The following is a 19803-nucleotide window of genomic DNA, read 5'->3' as shown; positions in this document are numbered from 1 at the left end:
ACACAAAACATTGCTGTGTTACAAGTATTCAAATTGAAGGGATAAACTGAAAAAACTAACTACTAAATGAATGAAAAACTATATAAATCTTAATACTGTATATAATTTGCTGGTGTTTTATGTGAATAACTATAAAAGCAGAGACCAGGATCAAAGATGTGTTTTATTTTTAATTGTACATATTTACAAATGTAACATCAGCCCTTTGCATATGTAATCTATCAGAATTTTGCTAAAAGCAATAACTGCACTTGGTTGCATAAAGGAAACTTACAGGTGACTTACATGAGGAAAAAAAAGTTAAAATTTAGTTTCAAGAACAACATCAGTGTTTTCAATATCACCTGTCCTGTTCTTGTAATTCAGTTTGTTGAAGTCCTCCATAATCTCTACCATTGTCTTTCCTTTGGTCTCTGGGACAAAATATATAATAAATGCTCCACTACCAAGTGAGTAAGCCACAAAAAGCAGGAAGCAGAATTGTCCAAGTCCATCCTGTATGGATACACACAAAAAAGACTTTTAGATAAACAGCAGGGTGGCATAGAGTAAATACACATATAACGATGGAGATACATTATGGTATATCTACAGTGGCTATCTTACCACAATATAGCCAAACAACAACCCTATAACAAACATGCAGAGCCAGTTGATGGTCCCACAAACCACATAAGCAGAAGGACGCCAGACTTGTAGGAAGAGGTCAGCAAGGAGAACCATAGACACTCCAGCTGCAAGAAGATTCAAACATTAAAAAGCTATTTAGATATGAAGCTCAGTCAAGTATGGGCGCAGAAATCTTTTATATAGGAGTTGGGTAAAAAAAAAAAAAAAAAGGAGTAACTCACAAGGCCCAAGCTCATAAATGCAAATGACACAAAAGATCAGAGTGATGTTCACATACGGGATCCATGAATTCAGATCCTGTAAAAGTTGGATTGATGGAATGAATCCTCTAACATACAACAGAAGAAGAGGAAATGTGCTGAATGTATTTACCTTGATTGACAACATGACGGTAAGAACACACATGGTGATACCCATCAGTAGATAGCCATAGCCCATAAGTTTCTTTCTGCCAGCACGATCGATCAAGAAGGACTGATGCACAGCAAATAAGCAAAAACTGATAACAATGTTCTTCATGTTTGATTATTTTTTATGAAATCTTCGTATCGAGCATGTTCTTTCCTCTTTCCCAGTCTTTACTTCTTTATTATTTATGTAAATGATCAAATGTGCAGAATCGTGCCCAAGAAGTAAAACTAAAAGACATTTTTAGAATCACCCAATAACCAAGAGCTTTTTAGATGTAAAGTCTAATTTATGCAACTTTACTTACACACAACGTTATAGCGATGAGCTCTGTTGCTCCAATACCAATGGCCAAGTAATGCATCTTGTCCTCTGGCACTCCAGACTCACGGAAGATGTCAAAGGCGTAGAAGCACAGCTGAACAAGAGGATGACAGATGAAAGGGAACTAGAAACTGCAATTTCGAACAGATTTAAGTTGATAACTGTCATATCGGCAGAGAAACATAAGCATACAGCATTGATGCCGCAAAACTGAAGGCCAGCACAAGGGATGGCTAGAGTCAGCAGTTGCCATCGCACACAGCGAGAGGTGAGCAGATCCTTTACAGTCTTTGCCTTTTCTCCCTGAGACCTCTCCCGCTCCAACTGCATGTCGTCCAACTCCATCTTTAAGTTGTCCTCCTGCCACAGCCACTGTAAAGCTGTTGGACACAGAAATACCACAAGGATTACATCCAAAGTCTGTTCCATCAGTCTGCCAATTCAATTCAATTCAATTTTATTTATATAGCGCCAAATCACAACATAAGTCACCTCAAGGCGACTTATGTTAGATCTTTACTGAGGTTTACTAGTGTGGTCAGTTACAACATTAAAAGTTCTGACGAATGAAAACAATTGTTTCTTTACAGTGGCAGTATCAGTTCATTTTTGCATTTTACATAATGGAGGAGAATAAAAATAGCCAAGATTCCAATGTGGTGCATTGGATGGCTTTGGAAAATGTGAAGGAGGACATAAATCTTGGACTTTTCACTGTATTTTTATAAGTTTTATAGCTTTCCCTGCTGATAAAGACATCCTCTATCACCAAATTATAGACTCCTGTAAATTTACACATGTACTTCTGACAATTTAAGCCATGCAGATAGTGTGTACTTCAATAACATGTTTCAGTTGAAATTGCTGAAACATGTTATTGAAGTACCAGTTTCACTGGTCCAACACACATAAAATCAAAGTGGGCTGTATGAGGCCCTCAGTGTTAAACGAGTTTGACATCCCTGGCCTAATATATCCTCCTGTTAATATCTGAGAGATCAGAGTGTCTGAAAGGCAGTGCCTGCTGTTAATAAACAACAAATGCTTATGCAATTACTGGCCATAGGTGACAGGAAGGCTTCCACTGTGAACAGCCCCAGCCCACCATCGCACACTTAAAACAGCCACGAAGAAGGACCAGATGAGCTGGTTGGTAGATTCGTCGATTGGAGTTTTGTACCTCACCATCCATGTGTAGTTCACAAAACTCTGAATGTGCTGCAGAAAGGTTAGCGAGGTTAAATAGACAAACTTTAGCAGCCAAACTTGACAAAATAGGCAATTTAAAGAAAACAATTTGGACAATCTGTAATTTGGTTGTTCTTATTTTCACATTTTAATATTGACATATGTTATCAACCCATTGGGTGATATTTTTAGTCTTATATCTTTTATAATGGGGTCAGTTCAGTTGTTATTTAGAAACAAAGTCTATGCAATATCAATTATATGCACATCATCATGGGTTTAGGAAACATTTATCCCGTGTGCAATAAATTATTGGTGCGCACAAAAAAAAAAAAAAAAGAACTAATGGAAATGTAGGTACCAGCTTTATACTTTGATTTTTTCCCCCTTTCTTTGAATATTTATGTTTACCACATTTAGGTTTTCCAATTTCCAACAGCTCCTTGCATATGCACAAACAATTAAGTGGTGAAGTAAATAGAAAAATGGGTGATGGATGGATTGTTGAATAAAAGCTTCTTTGTGTTGTTTTTCATTTTTTTAATCTCATGTTTTTCTGAAAAATTTCAGTTAAAAAATGATTTAGTATACAAATAAGATAAGTTTAAAAAAAAGTCTTATGTGACATTTTCTTAACCATCAGCACTTTTTAAATGTTTCTTCTTTCTCCTTTCTGGCTTTTGTGTTTCATGAGAATCCGATGCTAAAAGCAAACTGCATGGCGAGTAAGTAATATCACTACTGTTATTGTAAATTACAGTCAACAGGGACTAGAAATCAGCAAATCACAGGCTCTTTTCTACTGAATATCACATTGGAGGCAAATAACTTTTATGTGCCATCAAATGTCGTGACAAAAAGTTTGAAGAGCTTACTGGCTGGTGAAGACTTTAATAGAGCACTACTGTGAGGACATAATCTTTAACCATAGCAAACTTCATTACAGTGAGATATACAATAATACTGAGTGTGAACATATTTTATGTGTACACTGCGTAACTAACAGGCATCTTACCACTTACCAATGCTTTAAGCTTTGCAGTGATTAATAAAAACACGTACATGTTGCCAAACAGTCACTCCCTGCTGCTGTTACAGCTGTGCCTTATTTAGTAGATACAGACATGAAACTAAAATGTCATAATATTTTTTGAAGTTCAACATAAAACTAGCCAAAGGCGTTCTGCAGCATGTTTTTACAAATGTTGTACTTTTACTCAAACACTGTATTTAAGAATAGCTTTCAAAAACAATTTGTACTGTGTGTACGTTTTTGCAATTACAATTACAGATGCTTTGATTTTGCAGCATGTTCTGCTATTTTCTGTTTTTTTAATCAATTTGCAAAATGTAATGTATTTTTTTTTTTGTGAATTTTGAATAGATGCAGCCTGTAATGCAGTCTTTATTTACCTAATTTTTAATCTTTATTGTGCTCAAATTATTAAAATCAAAGTAAAATCCAATAATATGTGACAATGCTGTTTTGCTGATTTCTTTATACAAAGCTCTTTCACAGAAATTAACGCTTCTGATCTGTTGGCAGGATACTGCAGGTCTGCAGTGGATGTTTCATATAGTTTTTTACTTTAATAGTAAAATCTTGTCCTTAAATGCATTTGTATAGGTTTACAGTGAGCTAGAATAGATAGATAAAGCAACAAAGACCAGTTTACTCACATTTATACACTCTGTGACCTTGAGATTGTATCAATCATGTTTCATAAAACACGTTAATTTCATAGCACATGACATTCCCATAGTTGCTATCACTGCAGCTGTGCCAGTATAGTCTGTTTTCTGGTTAGAAATTAGTTTTTAATCTGTGACGCACACAGAAAAACATGAGAAAGTACAATGAGCTAAGGTCATGCGGCTCTGATACACAGATAAAAAGAACACCATTATTGACTGTGTGTGCAGCATGGGCGTGTTATGTTACTGCAAACGGAGTCCCTCGTTACACGTTTAAAAGATTTAACTGATGTGTTTTTGTTATTCTTGTAACTTTTTCTTGTTTTTTTGTGTTGATGTTTCTGTCTCCAAAATGTTGTTTTCATTGACAGCCCGATGAAGATAAAATTTACTGATACACCAATGAAACGGAAGCAAACCTGAAAGGTTTGAAAGATGTCAGTGTTTAGCTGAGTGGCCTTATGGGCATGCATGATCTTGAGAGCTTGAACAGCTTGTGGCTACAACTGTAGCTGCCTCCACCAGTGTGTGAATGTGAGAGTGAATGAATAGTGGTATTGTAAAGCGCTTTGGGTGCCTTGAAAAGCGCTATATAAATCCAAACCATTATTATTATTATAATGGTCACTACACTGGACAGCTCTTCAATGGCTGTTTTCTTGCAAAATCTTATTTTTGTGTCAGTGCTGATGGTGTACTTGCACATAAACCACTACATTGGACACTGATGTGTCACTCCATACCCTGCCACCCAGTCAAAAGGTATGTTGTCCACCTAAGTGGACATGTAAAAAACTAAAAGTACATGTTTCAAAAAATGAAGTTCAAAAATCTTTTTTTAATGCCTAAAGATGAATAAAAATACTTAAGAAAAATCCTGATCAAGGTTGTCATAATTCATGCATGAAAGTGTTAAGTCACTGCTGAACTGAACTTTAAAATATTTTGCTCATTTTTAAAATATGTGCTTCACAGTTCTCTGAACGTCATGAAATCTCAGCAATAAATTAGTAGATCTTTAAACTGTGCTTCAATTAACAGTCACCACATATCTTGTTAAATAAATCATCGCATACAAATCAAAAAATAAATAAAAGTATATTTGCTGCTCATGTCTTCTGTGCGCAATAACCAGCTGCTGTAATAAATGTATTATGATGATGATGATGATGGTGGTGATGATGATGATTATTGTTGTTGTTGTTATTCAAATTATTTGTTTCTTTATTGAGTATAATAACACTGGACTGTGTACAGTAGAACAAAACATTGTCTATCCCGAACACAAACTTTAGTCCACTTCAGTCTGAGCTCGGAGCTGTAAATGTGTTGTGATCAGTGGTTTCATATGTGTTTACTTTAATATTTATTTTTCCCCAGTGTTAAGTTTACAGTAGCTAATTAAGACAATCCAGCCTACAAATGCAATAGAGTATATGCAGAAAACAGTGTTGGAAAATAAAAACATTAGACTAAGGATAAAATATGTAGTGAAACTACAGGGTCAACGTGATCTATGAGAGTTTGTTTGTGCTAATGCTGATCCTTATTTCAGCAAGGTTTGTCTTGGATCCTTTTTTAAATGATAGTGATGATTGTTAAACATTGTCAGGCTGGACTGGCATCAGTTTATTGTGGATGAAAGAATGGGTTTGGCAAAGGTTTGGCAACCACGGCTGTAAACAAGCTGCCATCATTCTGTAGTAATGATTTCAGAACCAAGATCTTGGGAAGTGTGTAGAGAAAGAGCAGACTGATAGGAGAGCATAGAGGGACCATGTTAGGCTCTAAACTACTGTGTTGTTGAAAAGCATTAGACGGGTAAACTTTGCTGTCCTTGCCTTGCTCATGTCTCTATCTTTCAATATGGTTATAGATCACAATGTTGACCAGCATGGCAAAGATCCCATCTAAGAGCTATTTCTGGCAACATTTTGGTGAAAATGTGTGTAAGATTACACTCAAATCAGCAGGAAGTCAGTTGGAATAGCCTTTATTTCTTCTGTTTTTTTGCTTTTGTGCTCTGATTTAAGACTGGACATTAATCTTCAGCCTCACGTTTTAGTCTCTGAAGAGAGCCACTTTAATATAAAGTGTTGTGCAGTCTTTAACAAAGACGTATAGACAGTTGTTATTTATTAATAATAATAAAAGAACAAAACATCATAAAAATGCATTTTTTTAATTTGCTGAATCAGGTCAGGTATCCAGCTCTGTCTAATAACAAAAATATGACTTTCTGTGGAAAAGATGATTTATACCTTATTACAGTACACTTAATATAAAGTAGTTTCAATGACTTGTTGTCTCACATCAATCAGTGACATAAAGCATAATGTGAAAAAGTCAAAGATAAATTCTTTTAATTGCCATTTTCCTCACAGGAAAAACATTTCAGATAATGTTTTTCAAAGATATGAAAAGCGGCTCCCAAACCACAAAACTTCTTCCCGCTGATGCAGATCAGGTCAAAGTAAGGCATGCGCTGGGTGTGACTGCATGTTTCTGGAGAAAAAGTCTGTCTACAAGGCTGTGGAAAGACACACTTCGCCCAGCTGATACTGAGGTTTGGTTTGAGCTTCAAAATGGTTTTCCTGGCCTTTGAAATTGAGCCTGTGAAATTCACGCATGATGACTGACAGAGACTTTCCCTTGGTCTCAGGCAGGAAAAGGCCAACATACAGTGCAGACAACAGGCAGATCGCTGCAAAAGGCACAAAGCAGTACTCACGCAGCCCGCTCTGTGAAGGGAAAACAAAATGTTATCAGTCATACGTTTATCAAACACTACATTAAAAATTCTGTGTATTCAAGTTATCATTGGGAGAAACAAGCTGTATTTAGCTAAGTACATTCACTATTTAAAAAAAATAGAGGGGGCAACATCAGGAAGGGCATCAAATCACTTATGTCAGGAGTGTTTAACTCCAGGCCTCAAGGGCCGGAGTCCTGCAGGTTTTAAATGGTAAAATGGTAAATGGCCTGCATTTGTATAGCGCTTTACTCAGTCCTTAAGGACCCCAAAGCGCTTTACACTACATTCAGTTGTTACGTTTCGGTGTGTCAGTGTTTTGTTTTTGCATGACTTATGTATTTCCTGCTTTACTTTGAAAGTCTGTGTTATCTTAGTGTGTTCAGTTTACATTTTCCCTGTCTCGTCAGTTCTAATTTGCCCCAGCTGTGTTTCCCTCCTGTGGTCCATTTCCTGATTGCTCCCTCTATGTATTTAAACCCTGTGTTTCAGTGTGTCATGGTCGCGATCTCCCCCGTGTTGTAAATAGTTTGGTGTTTTGTTGTAAATAAATAGTCTGTTGTAAATAGTTGTGAATGGGTTTGTTAATACTTTCGTCATGGGATATTTTCGTTTTGGGATTTTGGTGGAGAGCCTTCGTGGTTTTATTTTCCTTATCTTTGTTTTTCTACGTTGCACCCCGGTTGCCTAGGCCGGGGTGTAACACAGTCCTTCACAAACTGGTGACGGAAAGCTACATTGTAGCCACAGCTGCCCTGGGGTGCACTGACAGAGGCGAGGCTGCCGGACACTGGTGCCACCAGGCCCTCTGACCACGACCAGTAGGCAAACACGGGGTTAGTATCTTGCCCAAGGATATTTGTCATGCAGCCAGGAGGCAGCCTGGGATCGAACCACCGACCTTCTGGCTGACCTGCTCTGCCACCTGAGCTACAGCCACCCCAGGTTTTAGATGTGTCCTTGATCCAACACAGCTGATGTAAATGAATAAATTACCTCCTCAACATGTCTTGAAGTTCTCCAGAGCCCTGGTAATGAACTAATCACTTGATTCAGGTGTGTTGACCCAGGGTGAGATCTACAAACTGCAGGACACCGGCCCTCGAGGCCTGGACTTTGAGACCCCTGGAGTAGTGAGTAGTGGGAGTAGGATTCACACCCATCCACTTAGAAAGCTGTATTTTGATATTTTGCAGTTATACATTTTTTTTTTTAAGCCATATACTAAAAGAAATATTAAAAGAGGATTCTTTTGTACATCACCTATAGGGCCTGTATATTGATATACTGATGCATCATGACTGTTAGTCCCTATTGTGGGTTGAACTCCAAAAATGCTGCTCCTAAATTTGTGTTCTTACCAGCTCCAATATTAAGATGGTAAGCTATCTAATAGTCAGCATTTTAACACAAATGGTATATAATTGTAATGTTGGAGGAGTGCTACTGTCTCATTTGGCATCTTGGTTTTCCGACATGGACTAAACCCATGTGACCCACTGGCTTTTCTTTTCTTTTCTGTTTTCTGTAGTGGTAGAGCTGGGACCCTATTCAGAGAGACAAGTAAATGTCAAACACCACACTGAAAACTAACCTATCTTTGTACCATCTAGCCATCTCCACTAATAAATAACATGGTAACATGAAAAGCGCTTTATACAGTGCCCCAGTCTTGTCTTAGTAATAATATTATTGGCATATGAACACCATTCTTGTGCTTATTTCTCCTCGCTGCAGGTTTGCTAATTGGATGGATGCATGGACAGATGGACAGACGCTGACTAAAGTGTGGATGTAGCAACAGACTGACTACTAAAAATGGGAAGATCATTCCAACGACGAACAGGTTGAGCCACATCATGGAGCCAGCAATCATGTAGGCTGCCGGCCGAGCCGCCTGATTGAAGATCTCTGTGGGAAGAATGCCAGTCACTCCAGCTGAGAAAAAACAAAAAAAACCAAACAAAACCGTACTGGTTAGATATATCAATATAACATATCAATATAACCACTGTATCACACTTTTACACACTCCTGCAGTACTCTGTAGTGTATCAGAGTTTAAAGTGATACAGTGTGTAGTCATTTTACTTTAGTTGTGGAGATGAACAAAGGAGTAGCCAACCAAGTAAGATGCTGAAAACTGATAAAATGTAGTAAATATGTTGATCTAAATAAGTAAAATGTGTAGATAGTAAAACACGATGACATTTTGTTTCAAATGTATGTTTGAGTACTGAAACATTTTGAACCTGTCGCGTGTAAAATCCCGGTAAAAGACTTACCTGGTCCCATGCCAAAGCTGAGAATATAGGTGTAGACACAGGTCATGGTCAGGTACGACATCCAGGTTGTATGGTGCTGTGTGCATGTGGGGAGGAAAGCAGTGAGCAACTCCTAGTCAAGAACATTATTATATCTGACAGAGACCATAGAGTTGTGACAAGAGAAGTCTGTAAAAACCCCAAATCCCAAATATGTCACATCACTTCCTACTTTACCCAATGTATATACTATACTATACTATATATATATATATATATATATATATATATATATTTTTTTTTTTTTTTTTAGGGGTGCAACGATACTCGTATCGATATTGAACCGTTCGATACAGTGCTTTCGGTTCGGTACTCATATGTATCGAACAATACAAAATTTGTAATTTATTTTTATCAACTTTCCTTCTGACGATGCTGTCTGTGTTGAGCGCTCAGTGAATCTGCGTTCGACTACTCCGCCTAGGCTGCACTGTCGAGCGCAGATCCACTGAGCCTTCAACACAGACAGCATCATCAGAAGGAAGAGCGCAGGGCAAGCTAGCAAGACAGAAGTTAAGGTCTCCTTGCAACATGGCAAATTGAACCTCCCCCACCCTCATTCAGATCTGGCGTTTGGAATTATTTTGGTTTTCATGTGACATATGACCCTGAAGGTAAGCGCGTCATGGACTAAAGTAAAACAGTATATTGGATGTGCCACGCAATGCTCAATTACATGGGTGGGAACTAGTGTGTTAGCGCGGTTAGCTCGTTAACGTGTTGGCCGTCTAGCCCCACGCAGGGGTAGCTCGTTGACGGAGATTTGCCGTGTTGTGGCGTTGACGTCATTTCAACGAGATTAACGCTGACAGCACTAGTGGGAACACAACGAATATGACTGCACATTTACACCGACATCATCCTAGTGCAAAGACAAGTGGAAGCAGACAAAAACAAGCATGCATGCTACAAACTTTACCCGAGTCATTTAGACAGCCGTTAGCACATGATTCTCCTTATGGGGACCTGATATGTTTAATATTGTGGCGAGCTCAGACAAGGAGGAGACGGAGGTGTCGTTTGGTCTTGCTTCCCGTGAGCTAGCCAGGGAGCACAGCCGTTTATTGACATCTGCAGAAGAACACTGCCGCTAGCTAACTGCTCAGCGCGGCAACCTCACAGCAGCAACAACAACACACAGAGCGCCCTCTGACCCCGGAAGGACACACCGTCGCAGCGAGAAGGCGTCACCCGTCACTATGGCAACATAAACAAAACATAACTGTACAAACAGAACCCCGAACAGCCCTGACCCGCTACATAGCCCCCACCTAAGGGGTCAGTCGTCCCCGACGACCCCATTTCCCCACACAAAGTCCTGCAAATGTCCAGGTGCCTTCTTTTGTCACTCGGGTCAGAACATGGGGTGCCACCATCATCCCACTTCTGACACCAATGTGGCGAGCTCAGACAAGGAGGAGACGGAGGTGTCGTTTGGTCTTGCTTCCCGTAAGCTAGCCAGGGAGCACAGCCGTTTATTGACATCTGCAGAAGAACACTGCCGCTAGCTAACTGCTCAGCGCGGCAACACCACAGCAACAACAACAACAACAACAACACACAGGGCGCCCTCTGACCCCGGAAGGACACACCGTCGCAGCGAGAGGGCGTCACCCGTCACTATGGCAACATAAACAAAACATAACTGTACAAACAGAACCCCGAACAGCCCTGACCCGCTACAATATGCTGCTGAGAATATAGCCCAGAAGAAGCGTATAGTATAGCTTTTATTTTGGAAAGAGCCATTTCTCTGTAATAAACTCTCTTTTCCAAAGATGAGTGATTCCTCAATCAGATACAGGGCTTGCACAATCGGGCTAGCGATTTTGCAACCCCAGTCGGGCTACCAAACTCTCTCTGCCCTGCCCGTCGGGCTATTGTAGGAAAGAAGGTGCGCATTCGCTGTCAAAAAAAAAAAAAAAACGCGCACAAGATATGAAGTTGCAACGCGTGTTTGCATACATAAGATTTTCTGGAGGAGGACAGACATTTGTTTAAAACTCTTAAAGATGTCGAAGAAGCTCCTTTAAGCAATTACTTTGGTGTTCCTCTACCTCCAAAGAAATGTCAGAAGGAGTCCGAACCACAAAAGAAGCACGTATTCTCGGAAAAGTGGTTGCAGGAGGTGAGCTGGCTTCAAACAAATGATGAACGCACAGAGATGTGGTGAGGAATGTGCCGTGAAAATCCCACTTTAGCGGACAAAAACAGTGCTTTTTATATGGACGCAAACGCGCCTTGCAACTTCTTATCTGGTGCGCGTCTTTTATTTTGACAGCGAATGCGCACGTGCGGACCACTTATGTGCACCCGTGTAAATAACATAATGTTCTGCCGGGTGTGTTGTTGGTTTTCTCTCGATTTCTGAGTCGACAAGCGCCTTTGTTACTGGGACCAGTCATTTTAAGAAAGGCCCCCATTAGAACCCATGAGAAATGCAAGAAATGCATTATTGCTCAGTCTGCAATATCTTTCCCAGAACAAACACCAATTGCAAATAACATACGAAAAATAAACCTGAAAAATCTGTTTAGAACAGCGTATTATGTTGCAAAGAGTGAACTACCACTGGCAAAATTTAGCAGTCTTTGCAAACTTCAAAAAGCAAATGGCCTAGATCTTGGTTCCACTTGCCTCTTACCTGTGACTTCAGCGGAAATTTCAAATTCAGGATCTGACACAGACTGATTCATGTCATACACAGTTCTTACAAGTTCATAGAAATTTCTGTTCAATTAGAACCAAGTATTTGAGTTGATGATTGTAATTTTTATACAATGTTGTAATTTGTTTTTCAACAATTTTTTGATTAATGTTTTGTTTCCTTTACAATATTATACTTTAATGTATAATATTGTAAAGGAAACAAAACATTAATCAAAAAATTGCTCCCTTTTTTATTCGGGCTACTTACATTTATTTTGGGCTACCAAAAACTGAAGAGTCCCTGCCCGAAGGGCTACCAGGGATTTTGAAATTTTGAGAGCCCTGAGATATATTTATTTTTTTAATTACTTTTGTTTCAGCAACATTAAATTTAAAAACTGTACTTTTGAGTTAAAATATATATTTATAATTTTAATAAATGACAAATTAAAAAAGGCATGAACAATTCTTTTGTATCGAAAAAATATGGAACCGTGACACCAAAGTATCGTATCAAACCGAACCGTGAATTTTGTGTATCGTTGCACCCCTAATATATATATATATAATGTTCTTCCTCTACCCCCCCCACACACACACACACACAATTTTTGCACATGTCGAGGAGCGTGTCAGGCTACATTTCACTGTGTGTTATACTTGTATAACTATGCATGTGACAAATAAAGAACCTTGAACCTTGAACCTCTATTGTTTGTCCATTATGCATTTCTCTTCTCTCTAGATAAATATCAACATGTGCCTGAATGCTAGCTCACAATGCCTCCCAGTGGTTCGATTTTGACACTGATGTGTCTTAGTTCCTTACCACTGGTTAAAGCTCATACAAAATAATCATAATCCTTAATAAAGTACAGTAACTATCAAGAACTAGATGGCTTTAGTCACTTTAGTCAATCTGGGGAAACCTGGTTTAATGACAGTACAGATGACTACGATAACACCTAAATTCAATATTGTGTGTGCATATATATATCACATAAATGAGCTGATGTTCACATTTAAAGTAAGCTGATTACCTCAAATGACAGAGCGATCGTGAAGACGACAGCCCAGAAGGTCATGAGGGTGAAGCCTCCTGCCAGCATGAACCTCCGACCTTTGTGCTCTACCAGCAGGTTCTAAGAGAATCGTAATGTGCATCAGACTCTGTTCTTATTGTGTCAAATGAGAACACGAGAGTTAGGTAACCAACATATAGCAGAAAGAATGACTGAGCGAAAGCAAAGTATTTTTATTTTATTAGTATTAGTTTTTGAAGAAAGCAAAGTGGAGTAAACATACTCAGAATATGGCTGTTAAATACTTTGTTTAGAGGTAAGCCCATCTCTCTCTTGTGTCATTTATAAACAGTTAATGTATTTGTAGTCAAAATGGGCAGCCTCTTTTTAAGTTGGGAAGGCTAATGCTGCAAGTAAATAACTTTATCTGCGTCTTTGCAATGAATTAGATAAATAGTTTAATAGAAGTCAGTCAGTTAACGTTAGATACAAACAACTATCCAGATTTTTCTAAAGGAATCAGAATCTGTCTACTCTGACCCCTGAAGTTCATTACACAAACTACAATAATGGTGTCACAATAACACTACATGAAAACACAAGTTTGAAGGTTTACAGACCTTCAAACTTGTGTTTGCTTCTTTGCTCTTTTCATTAACCTATTAAAATCTCGTTACTGCTGTGAAGGTCAATAAACTTGTATGAAAAACTTTTTACATTTAAACAGACAAACAAACAAGATAAACCCCATAATTCTGTAGCTCGTAGGACCACTTTAGCAGAAATCACTCAAAATATTCCTTTTCTGTATATCAGTCTTTCACATTGTTGTGCAGGAATTTTAGCCTACAGTTCTTTACAGTGTTGCTTCAGTTCATTGAAATGTGCAGGCATTTGTTTGTGCACACCTTTCTTAAGGTACTGCCACACTTTTTCAGTCAGGTTGATGTATGAACAACACCTTGTTTATTCTCTTTTCAAGTCATTCTGTTGTAGATGTTCCCCTGTACGGGGTATGTATGGGCCAAACCAGAAAACTTCCCAAACTTCTGCTTTTATAGGACACAACACATGCTGATGATCCATTAATCAAGTGTATTTAAATAGCAGTGCCTGACTGCTACCTACTCTCTTAATTCCTAGGGAAGCAGGAAACATATCATTAAGTTTATTTTGTTTTTATTTTTTGTCAATTATTAAGGATTAAAGTAAAGGGAGCATCAGCTACTGCTTGTGTCTTTATTTTCCCTGCATGCAATGGCTCTGTCCCCCACCGGAGAGGCACTCCCCATTGTTACAGAACTGTTAGTTTAACTTGGTGTCTTTGTATCCACAGAAAGATTCAGAAATACCCAGAAAAACAAAAGGGTTATAATGACTCTTTAGCAATTCAATCAATTTTTTACAGACTTCGTAGCTATGCGTAACGTTGTGCAACCTGCTAAAATGATTGCTGTATCACATTTACGCAAGGTCATGTAGGTGTTCCCACTTACTGGCTGCATATACACTAGTAGGGGTTATTTTCAGTCCTTATTCTGCAGCCTTCAATACAGCTTTAAAAACAATGCAAACAGTCTCTCTTTGGATGTAGCTGGTTACATAATGTGAGCTTTAATTATGGGTACTTACACACATTATACAGGCTGTGAATTCACATGTCCCGGTGCCGATTGTAGCATACTGGATTTTGTCATCTGATATTCCAGCCTCTTTAAACACATATGATGCATAAAAGTAAATCTGCAAGAAAAACAGAAGATGTGAGGTCACTTAAAACCATCATTCGATTTTCACAAGATTTTAATAAGCTGATTACGGTAGTATTTGTACAAAGGTAATAGTGTTAATACCCACTGCCCTCTCTAAAACCTCAAGCATGTGGTTAAAAGCCTTGAAACACATGATCATGTAGTCAGCGCTTTTCCTCATGACAAACTTGTAGCTCTCAAATTTAGTCTGTATGTGTGGCATGAAGGTTCCTATCAGGCTCTTCAAGCAAAACAACAGGCATCACATATTATTCATTCAGCAGTACAGTGAGGCCTGATACTTAATCACCAGCATACATAATTAATGTGACATGCAGAAACACTAAGAAACCCATCCATCATCTAAAATTTCTGATCAACTTTCAAATTAACCTGTGGCCAAACAAACATCTGATGCATTTCAGGATAAGTTACAGCGATCCTGACACACCCTCACAGCCAGAACACACACAAAACATCTCTCAGATCACAGCACGGATGAAATTTCTTCTTACCGAGTCATTGCCACAGAGCTGCATGGCACTGCTAATGATCATGACAGAGATGAGCTGCCAGCGTACAGAGCGATCAGTAAAAAGCTCCCAGGGGTGGCTCGCCCTCATTCCTTTGGTTTCGGCCTGTTCTTGCAGGATCTCATCCAGCTCGCTACTCTGGACCTCACAGCCTCGCAGGCGTCTCAGAGCTGAACATAAAAATCAAAAAATAAAATTAACACCTGATAATGATTTCTGTCTAAAATATGTTTTTATATGAAAAATATCCTGAGCTGAGAGTAGGGGGTGATGTACTGTTCGCTGCTGGTTGACATAATACAGTACGCACCATTAATACAAGCCTCCTTGTCTCCTCTATCAATGAGCAGATATCTGGGACTCTCTGGGAACCATGGCAGGGTCAGGAGCTGAATGAGTCCAGGAATGGCATTACTGGCAAGAAGGTACTGCCAACACGGCTCACTGCCCAAAATCTCTCTTTAAAGAAATAATCCAGAGTGTTACTGTGGATATTTGTGAAATCTACTTAACACATTTCTTTGTCAACAGATTATAGAGTATATGGACAATTATAAGCTGCACGATGAACAAACCTGAGTCCGACCACCTGTCCTAACACGACACCGAATGCTGTAAACACAGCTGATGACAAAGAGATAGCTCCTCTTAAGTGCTTTGGTGCACTTTCTCCAAAATACATGGGCTGCACATTCATGCTGATACCTGTAGAATGATCATGTCCTTTTAGGAGTGTTTGTTGAATAGTTATTTTTATTATATTATAAAATATATTTTGCTTGCATTGCTCTGTTATACCTGAGTTTACCGGTTTGCATGCATATTACTTATATGTTGTACTAACATACCGGCATTTATTCCAACCAGGACACGTGAGATCATGATCATCTCAAAAGATCTGGCGGTTCTACTCGTCAGTGCTAAAAGTGCAGCAGTCATGAGAAAAATGTTGTTCAGCAGCAGGCACTTCTTCCTTCAGGAGAAAAAAGAGGACAGTTATTTTTAATTATTATTATTTTTTTAATACAGACTGATGGATGAGATGTTACGTCATATTACAAGACCACTACGCAGAAAAATTTATTCTAGAGCTTTGGTTGAGTGTCACAGGAAGACTTGAACATTGTTAGACTTTTAGTTTTGTGGACACAAGAAAAAAAACCCCAAAGCTTCATCATTTAAAAGCACTACAGTAAAAGTGCAGGAATCAATCATAATCAACATGAGTATAAAAGAAAAAACTCAAGTCATTATATAAATATGTAGTGTTGTGCAAAAGTCTTGGGACAAGTCTCCTTTCTTTATATTTAGTTTCCAAGGATCTAGACTTCTTGTAACTTTTTGAAACAAATGAACCAGTTTTAGTATCTTTCAGCTTTTTGTTATAAGCAACCTGTTGTAAAGCACATAATTTGTCTACATTTCTTTCACTGAATTTATGAAAATGTAAAAGATAGCACAGTTTGAAAGCATAAAATAGTATTTTTGCACCACCAAGGTGCTAATAGCTGAAAAGTGTGCTATTTTTGGCATGGTGTGCAGTGTGTCCTTAAAAAATTTGAGGAAACTGAAGACAAGAGAAAAACAGAAAGTCTCTTCATCTTGACAGAGAAAAGAACAAAAGGCAGCTAACATCCAACAAGAGTTCTGAATACCTTAAAGCAGCCTGGAGAACGATTCCTGAAGACTACTTAAAGAAATTACAAGAAAAAAAAAGCTGCTTAACACAGTTCAGAGTGTGTTCAAGAGTAAAGGGGGTCATACCAAATACTGACTTGCAAACTCGTTGGAATTGTTCAATTTTGTATATGCTGTATTTTCACATATGTTTGCACACTGCTCCTACTTTCTATTTTCCTAGCACAGTATAAAGAAATGAGTAGTGGTGCAAGACTTCTGCAGAGCAGTATTTACACGTGATGGAGGAAAGTAAATGAACGATCTATCATTCGGACAGCAGGTTGATCATTTGTTCTTTGCATGTTGAAGTCTCAATTTGTAACCTAGTGCACATGTGCTTTTACACCTTTACACGTGCATTACCTCCCAAAGCGTATGGTCATAGGTCCTGCAATAAGAGCTCCAGCAAACCCCCCCAACGAGAAGATGGAGACAATGATTGTCCAGACTAACGTCACCTGGTATTCCTCCAGCTGGACGTCCCATCGCTCCAAGAATGTTTCGTTGATAAAACTTTGGATAAACTGTGAGAGAAGAAGAGTCAGGCCAGCACTTATTACCACTTTCATTACATCTGAGCACACTGTAGCTCCTTTAGCCAGTTTTTATTATTGATCTTCTCAGCAAAGAAACCTTATATTATATTTTATGAATCCACATCAGGAAGCAGGTGTCAGTGTTATTGTGAATTATCAAAAGGTTACAGAATTGTTTGCTTCTGGGTAAAGTTTGTGCTCTTTAATCAGTGCAGCTGCTGGGCAAAACATAACACTGCATCCAGAATCAGTTCCCAAAAAACCCTGAAACCAATACAATAAGAATGACTAATCACAGGCACAAGTAACCCAATTCTTGTTTTTGCCAAATTACACCGTGACCCAAATGTGAAATAACAGGCAAGAGTTTTCATAAGTAGCTAAGTACATGTACTATCAGTGCATGACTCTTGTCAACTCTTTTAGAAACCATATGTACTCACACGTATGTGTATAGCTATAAAGTAATGGCAGGAAATCATTTAAAATACAAAAACTTACAGTTGTGGGAGCATTCATTATTGCCAGGTTATATCCATACTGAAGAGTCCCTCCAATGGATGCAGAAGCAATCATCAGCACCAGTGTCAGAGGACTGCCCTGTTAAAATAAACAGACAGACATACAGACAGACAGATAGCTAGATCACAGTTGTTTTGTTTTGTTGTTACATTGTCTTAGAAAAAAATTATGTGTGTTAGAAATGTAGTAAAATCACATTTAAAAACTAAAGCCTGTCACATTACCCTGCAAGGTGTATCACCTAAACAGCTACCAAGTAATATAGCCATGCTGCACATCTGCATAAAGCTTCTACAAACACAGTAAAGGTATTTTAAACTCCAAAACAGACGATTTACTAAAAAAGACAAATTTGCTCAATTACCTTTTGTGCACCAGCATGCGACATTGTTGGTCAAAGGAGGTGGTAAAATGCTAAAAAGAAGTGGCACGATCAAGTCTGAAAACAAACCAGGCGTCAGTCCCCCATCAAATAATCCTCTACGCACAAGGTCAAGCCTGATTGGCTGCAGTTTTGCAATCAGCAGGTTGACGCACACACACGACCAAATAGATCACTGAGCTGATGTATTACCAGATCTTTTCAAATGCCACTGTAATGATTTACCATCTTGCCAGTGTGCGAGTGTGATAACAATTAATGTCACTTGGTGCTGTCAGTCAGTAATTAAGAACAGCAAAAATGAAATCAGTGAAGCTGCCCAACCATAGAGGAGTACAAGGAGGTACTCCTGATAAATTCCAGTATATAAAAAGTACCTATTTGCACGAAAGGATACACATCAATATCTCAAATTTGAATAAAACATCTACAAACAGAACGTGCGATCTAGAACTGATCTCAGTACACTCAAAAAAATATGTTTGTTACGTAAATACAATGCAAAACTTTTAATGGAATCTGGCGATTTAGATAAGCAAATAACCATTATCAATTATTATTATCAATTAATTAGATAACATTTCATAGCTTCCTGCAGGCGCTCGCATTACTTACATGAATCTTAAGATGTTGCTTTTCCTGGTTAAGTCGATATTTTGTCTCTACACGCTGAATTGTTGATATCGTTTATATATTATATGTTATATTATATATTTTAAAAATATTTTTAATAAAAGTATTATTATTAAGTGTCCTTCTCCATAAACTTGCTGTTTATGTCCAGCAGATGGAGCTGGTTTGATATGCTGCTGCTGTTCTTTTATGGCATTGCAAAGGAAACCGCAGCGGATGCAGGGGAGTAGTTTAGCAGTTTTATAGGTGTCTATATATATCTAGTCTCTAATGTGTATATTTACATTTCAAGGAAAATACATCATGATTACAGTCATACTGATATTGGTGTGACGCTACCAAACTGTGCTGGAGCAAGGTGATGCTTTTTTTTTTCAAGTGAGGAAATATATTCACGTTTAGCAAGTGTGGTTAAATATTCAAGGCATTAAAGATAAAGTGAGTGGTCAAAGCTGTCAGAGCTAAATTCAGCCAGCAAAAAAGCGTCCTTTGGCGCTGAAAATCATTTAATATATAAAACAAGTTTTATTTGCGCCTGTTTTTTTTTTATTTTTTAGCTCTGATAGGAGCGTTAATTTCGGGTGGGTTGCTCTCCCAGTTGTTTTGGTTGTGTCCTGTAGAGCTTCAGACTACACACTATGAATACATAAAGCTAATCTCTATATGTTTCCAGTTCTTCATAATAATATTCGTCGGCCCATAAAGAAACAAGGAAACGTGTCTTTTCTCAGGCGCAAACCGAGCGTTGGATGCAATTGCGCAATTGGCATCCAG

At 38.4% G+C, this 19803-nt stretch overlaps 1 protein-coding gene and 1 long non-coding RNA gene across 2 annotated transcripts; one reads left to right on the top strand and one right to left on the bottom strand.

Moving 5' to 3' along the window:
• Positions 1 to 6243: 6243 nt before the first annotated feature.
• Positions 6244 to 18402, bottom strand: slc2a11a (solute carrier family 2 member 11a). Its single transcript, XM_085407014.1, has 12 exons — positions 18379 to 18402; positions 17994 to 18092; positions 17320 to 17480; positions 16125 to 16249; positions 15852 to 15981; positions 15587 to 15735; positions 15259 to 15446; positions 14625 to 14735; positions 13011 to 13112; positions 9283 to 9358; positions 8808 to 8935; positions 6244 to 6986 (listed from the first exon to the last, which is right to left on the bottom strand). The coding sequence occupies exons 1-12, from the start codon at positions 18400 to 18402 to the stop codon at positions 6768 to 6770; spliced, it is 1512 nt and encodes a 503-aa protein (XP_085263140.1). The 3' UTR covers positions 6244 to 6767.
• Positions 9583 to 16130, top strand: LOC146670197 (uncharacterized). Its single transcript, XR_014911758.1, has 3 exons — positions 9583 to 9935; positions 15627 to 15701; positions 15808 to 16130. It is a non-coding gene; the product is annotated as an uncharacterized LOC146670197 (long non-coding RNA).
• Positions 18403 to 19803: the final 1401 nt, after the last annotated feature.

This window comes from Rhamphochromis longiceps, linkage group LG5, assembly GCF_057381845.1.
Source record: "Rhamphochromis longiceps isolate RC_006_pf linkage group LG5, R_longiceps_female_GT1.1, whole genome shotgun sequence".
Taxonomy (NCBI): Eukaryota; Metazoa; Chordata; class Actinopteri; order Cichliformes; family Cichlidae; genus Rhamphochromis; species Rhamphochromis longiceps.
Note: the sequence above shows the minus strand (reverse complement) of the source record. Positions and strands in the feature narration are given on the sequence as shown.

What these genes read in the sequence shown, in the direction of transcription:
- slc2a11a (XM_085407014.1), bottom strand. Translation starts at nt 18,402, where the DNA reads ATGTCGCATGCTGGTGCACAAAAG. An exon ending in CCTGGTTGGAATAAATGCCG is followed by an intron (nt 15,982 to 16,124) that starts GTATGTTAGTAC and finishes ATCATTCTACAG; the next exon opens with GTATCAGCATGAATGTGCAG. An exon ending in CAAGGAGGCTTGTATTAATG is followed by an intron (nt 15,447 to 15,586) that starts GTGCGTACTGTA and finishes TTTTATGTTCAG; the next exon opens with CTCTGAGACGCCTGCGAGGC.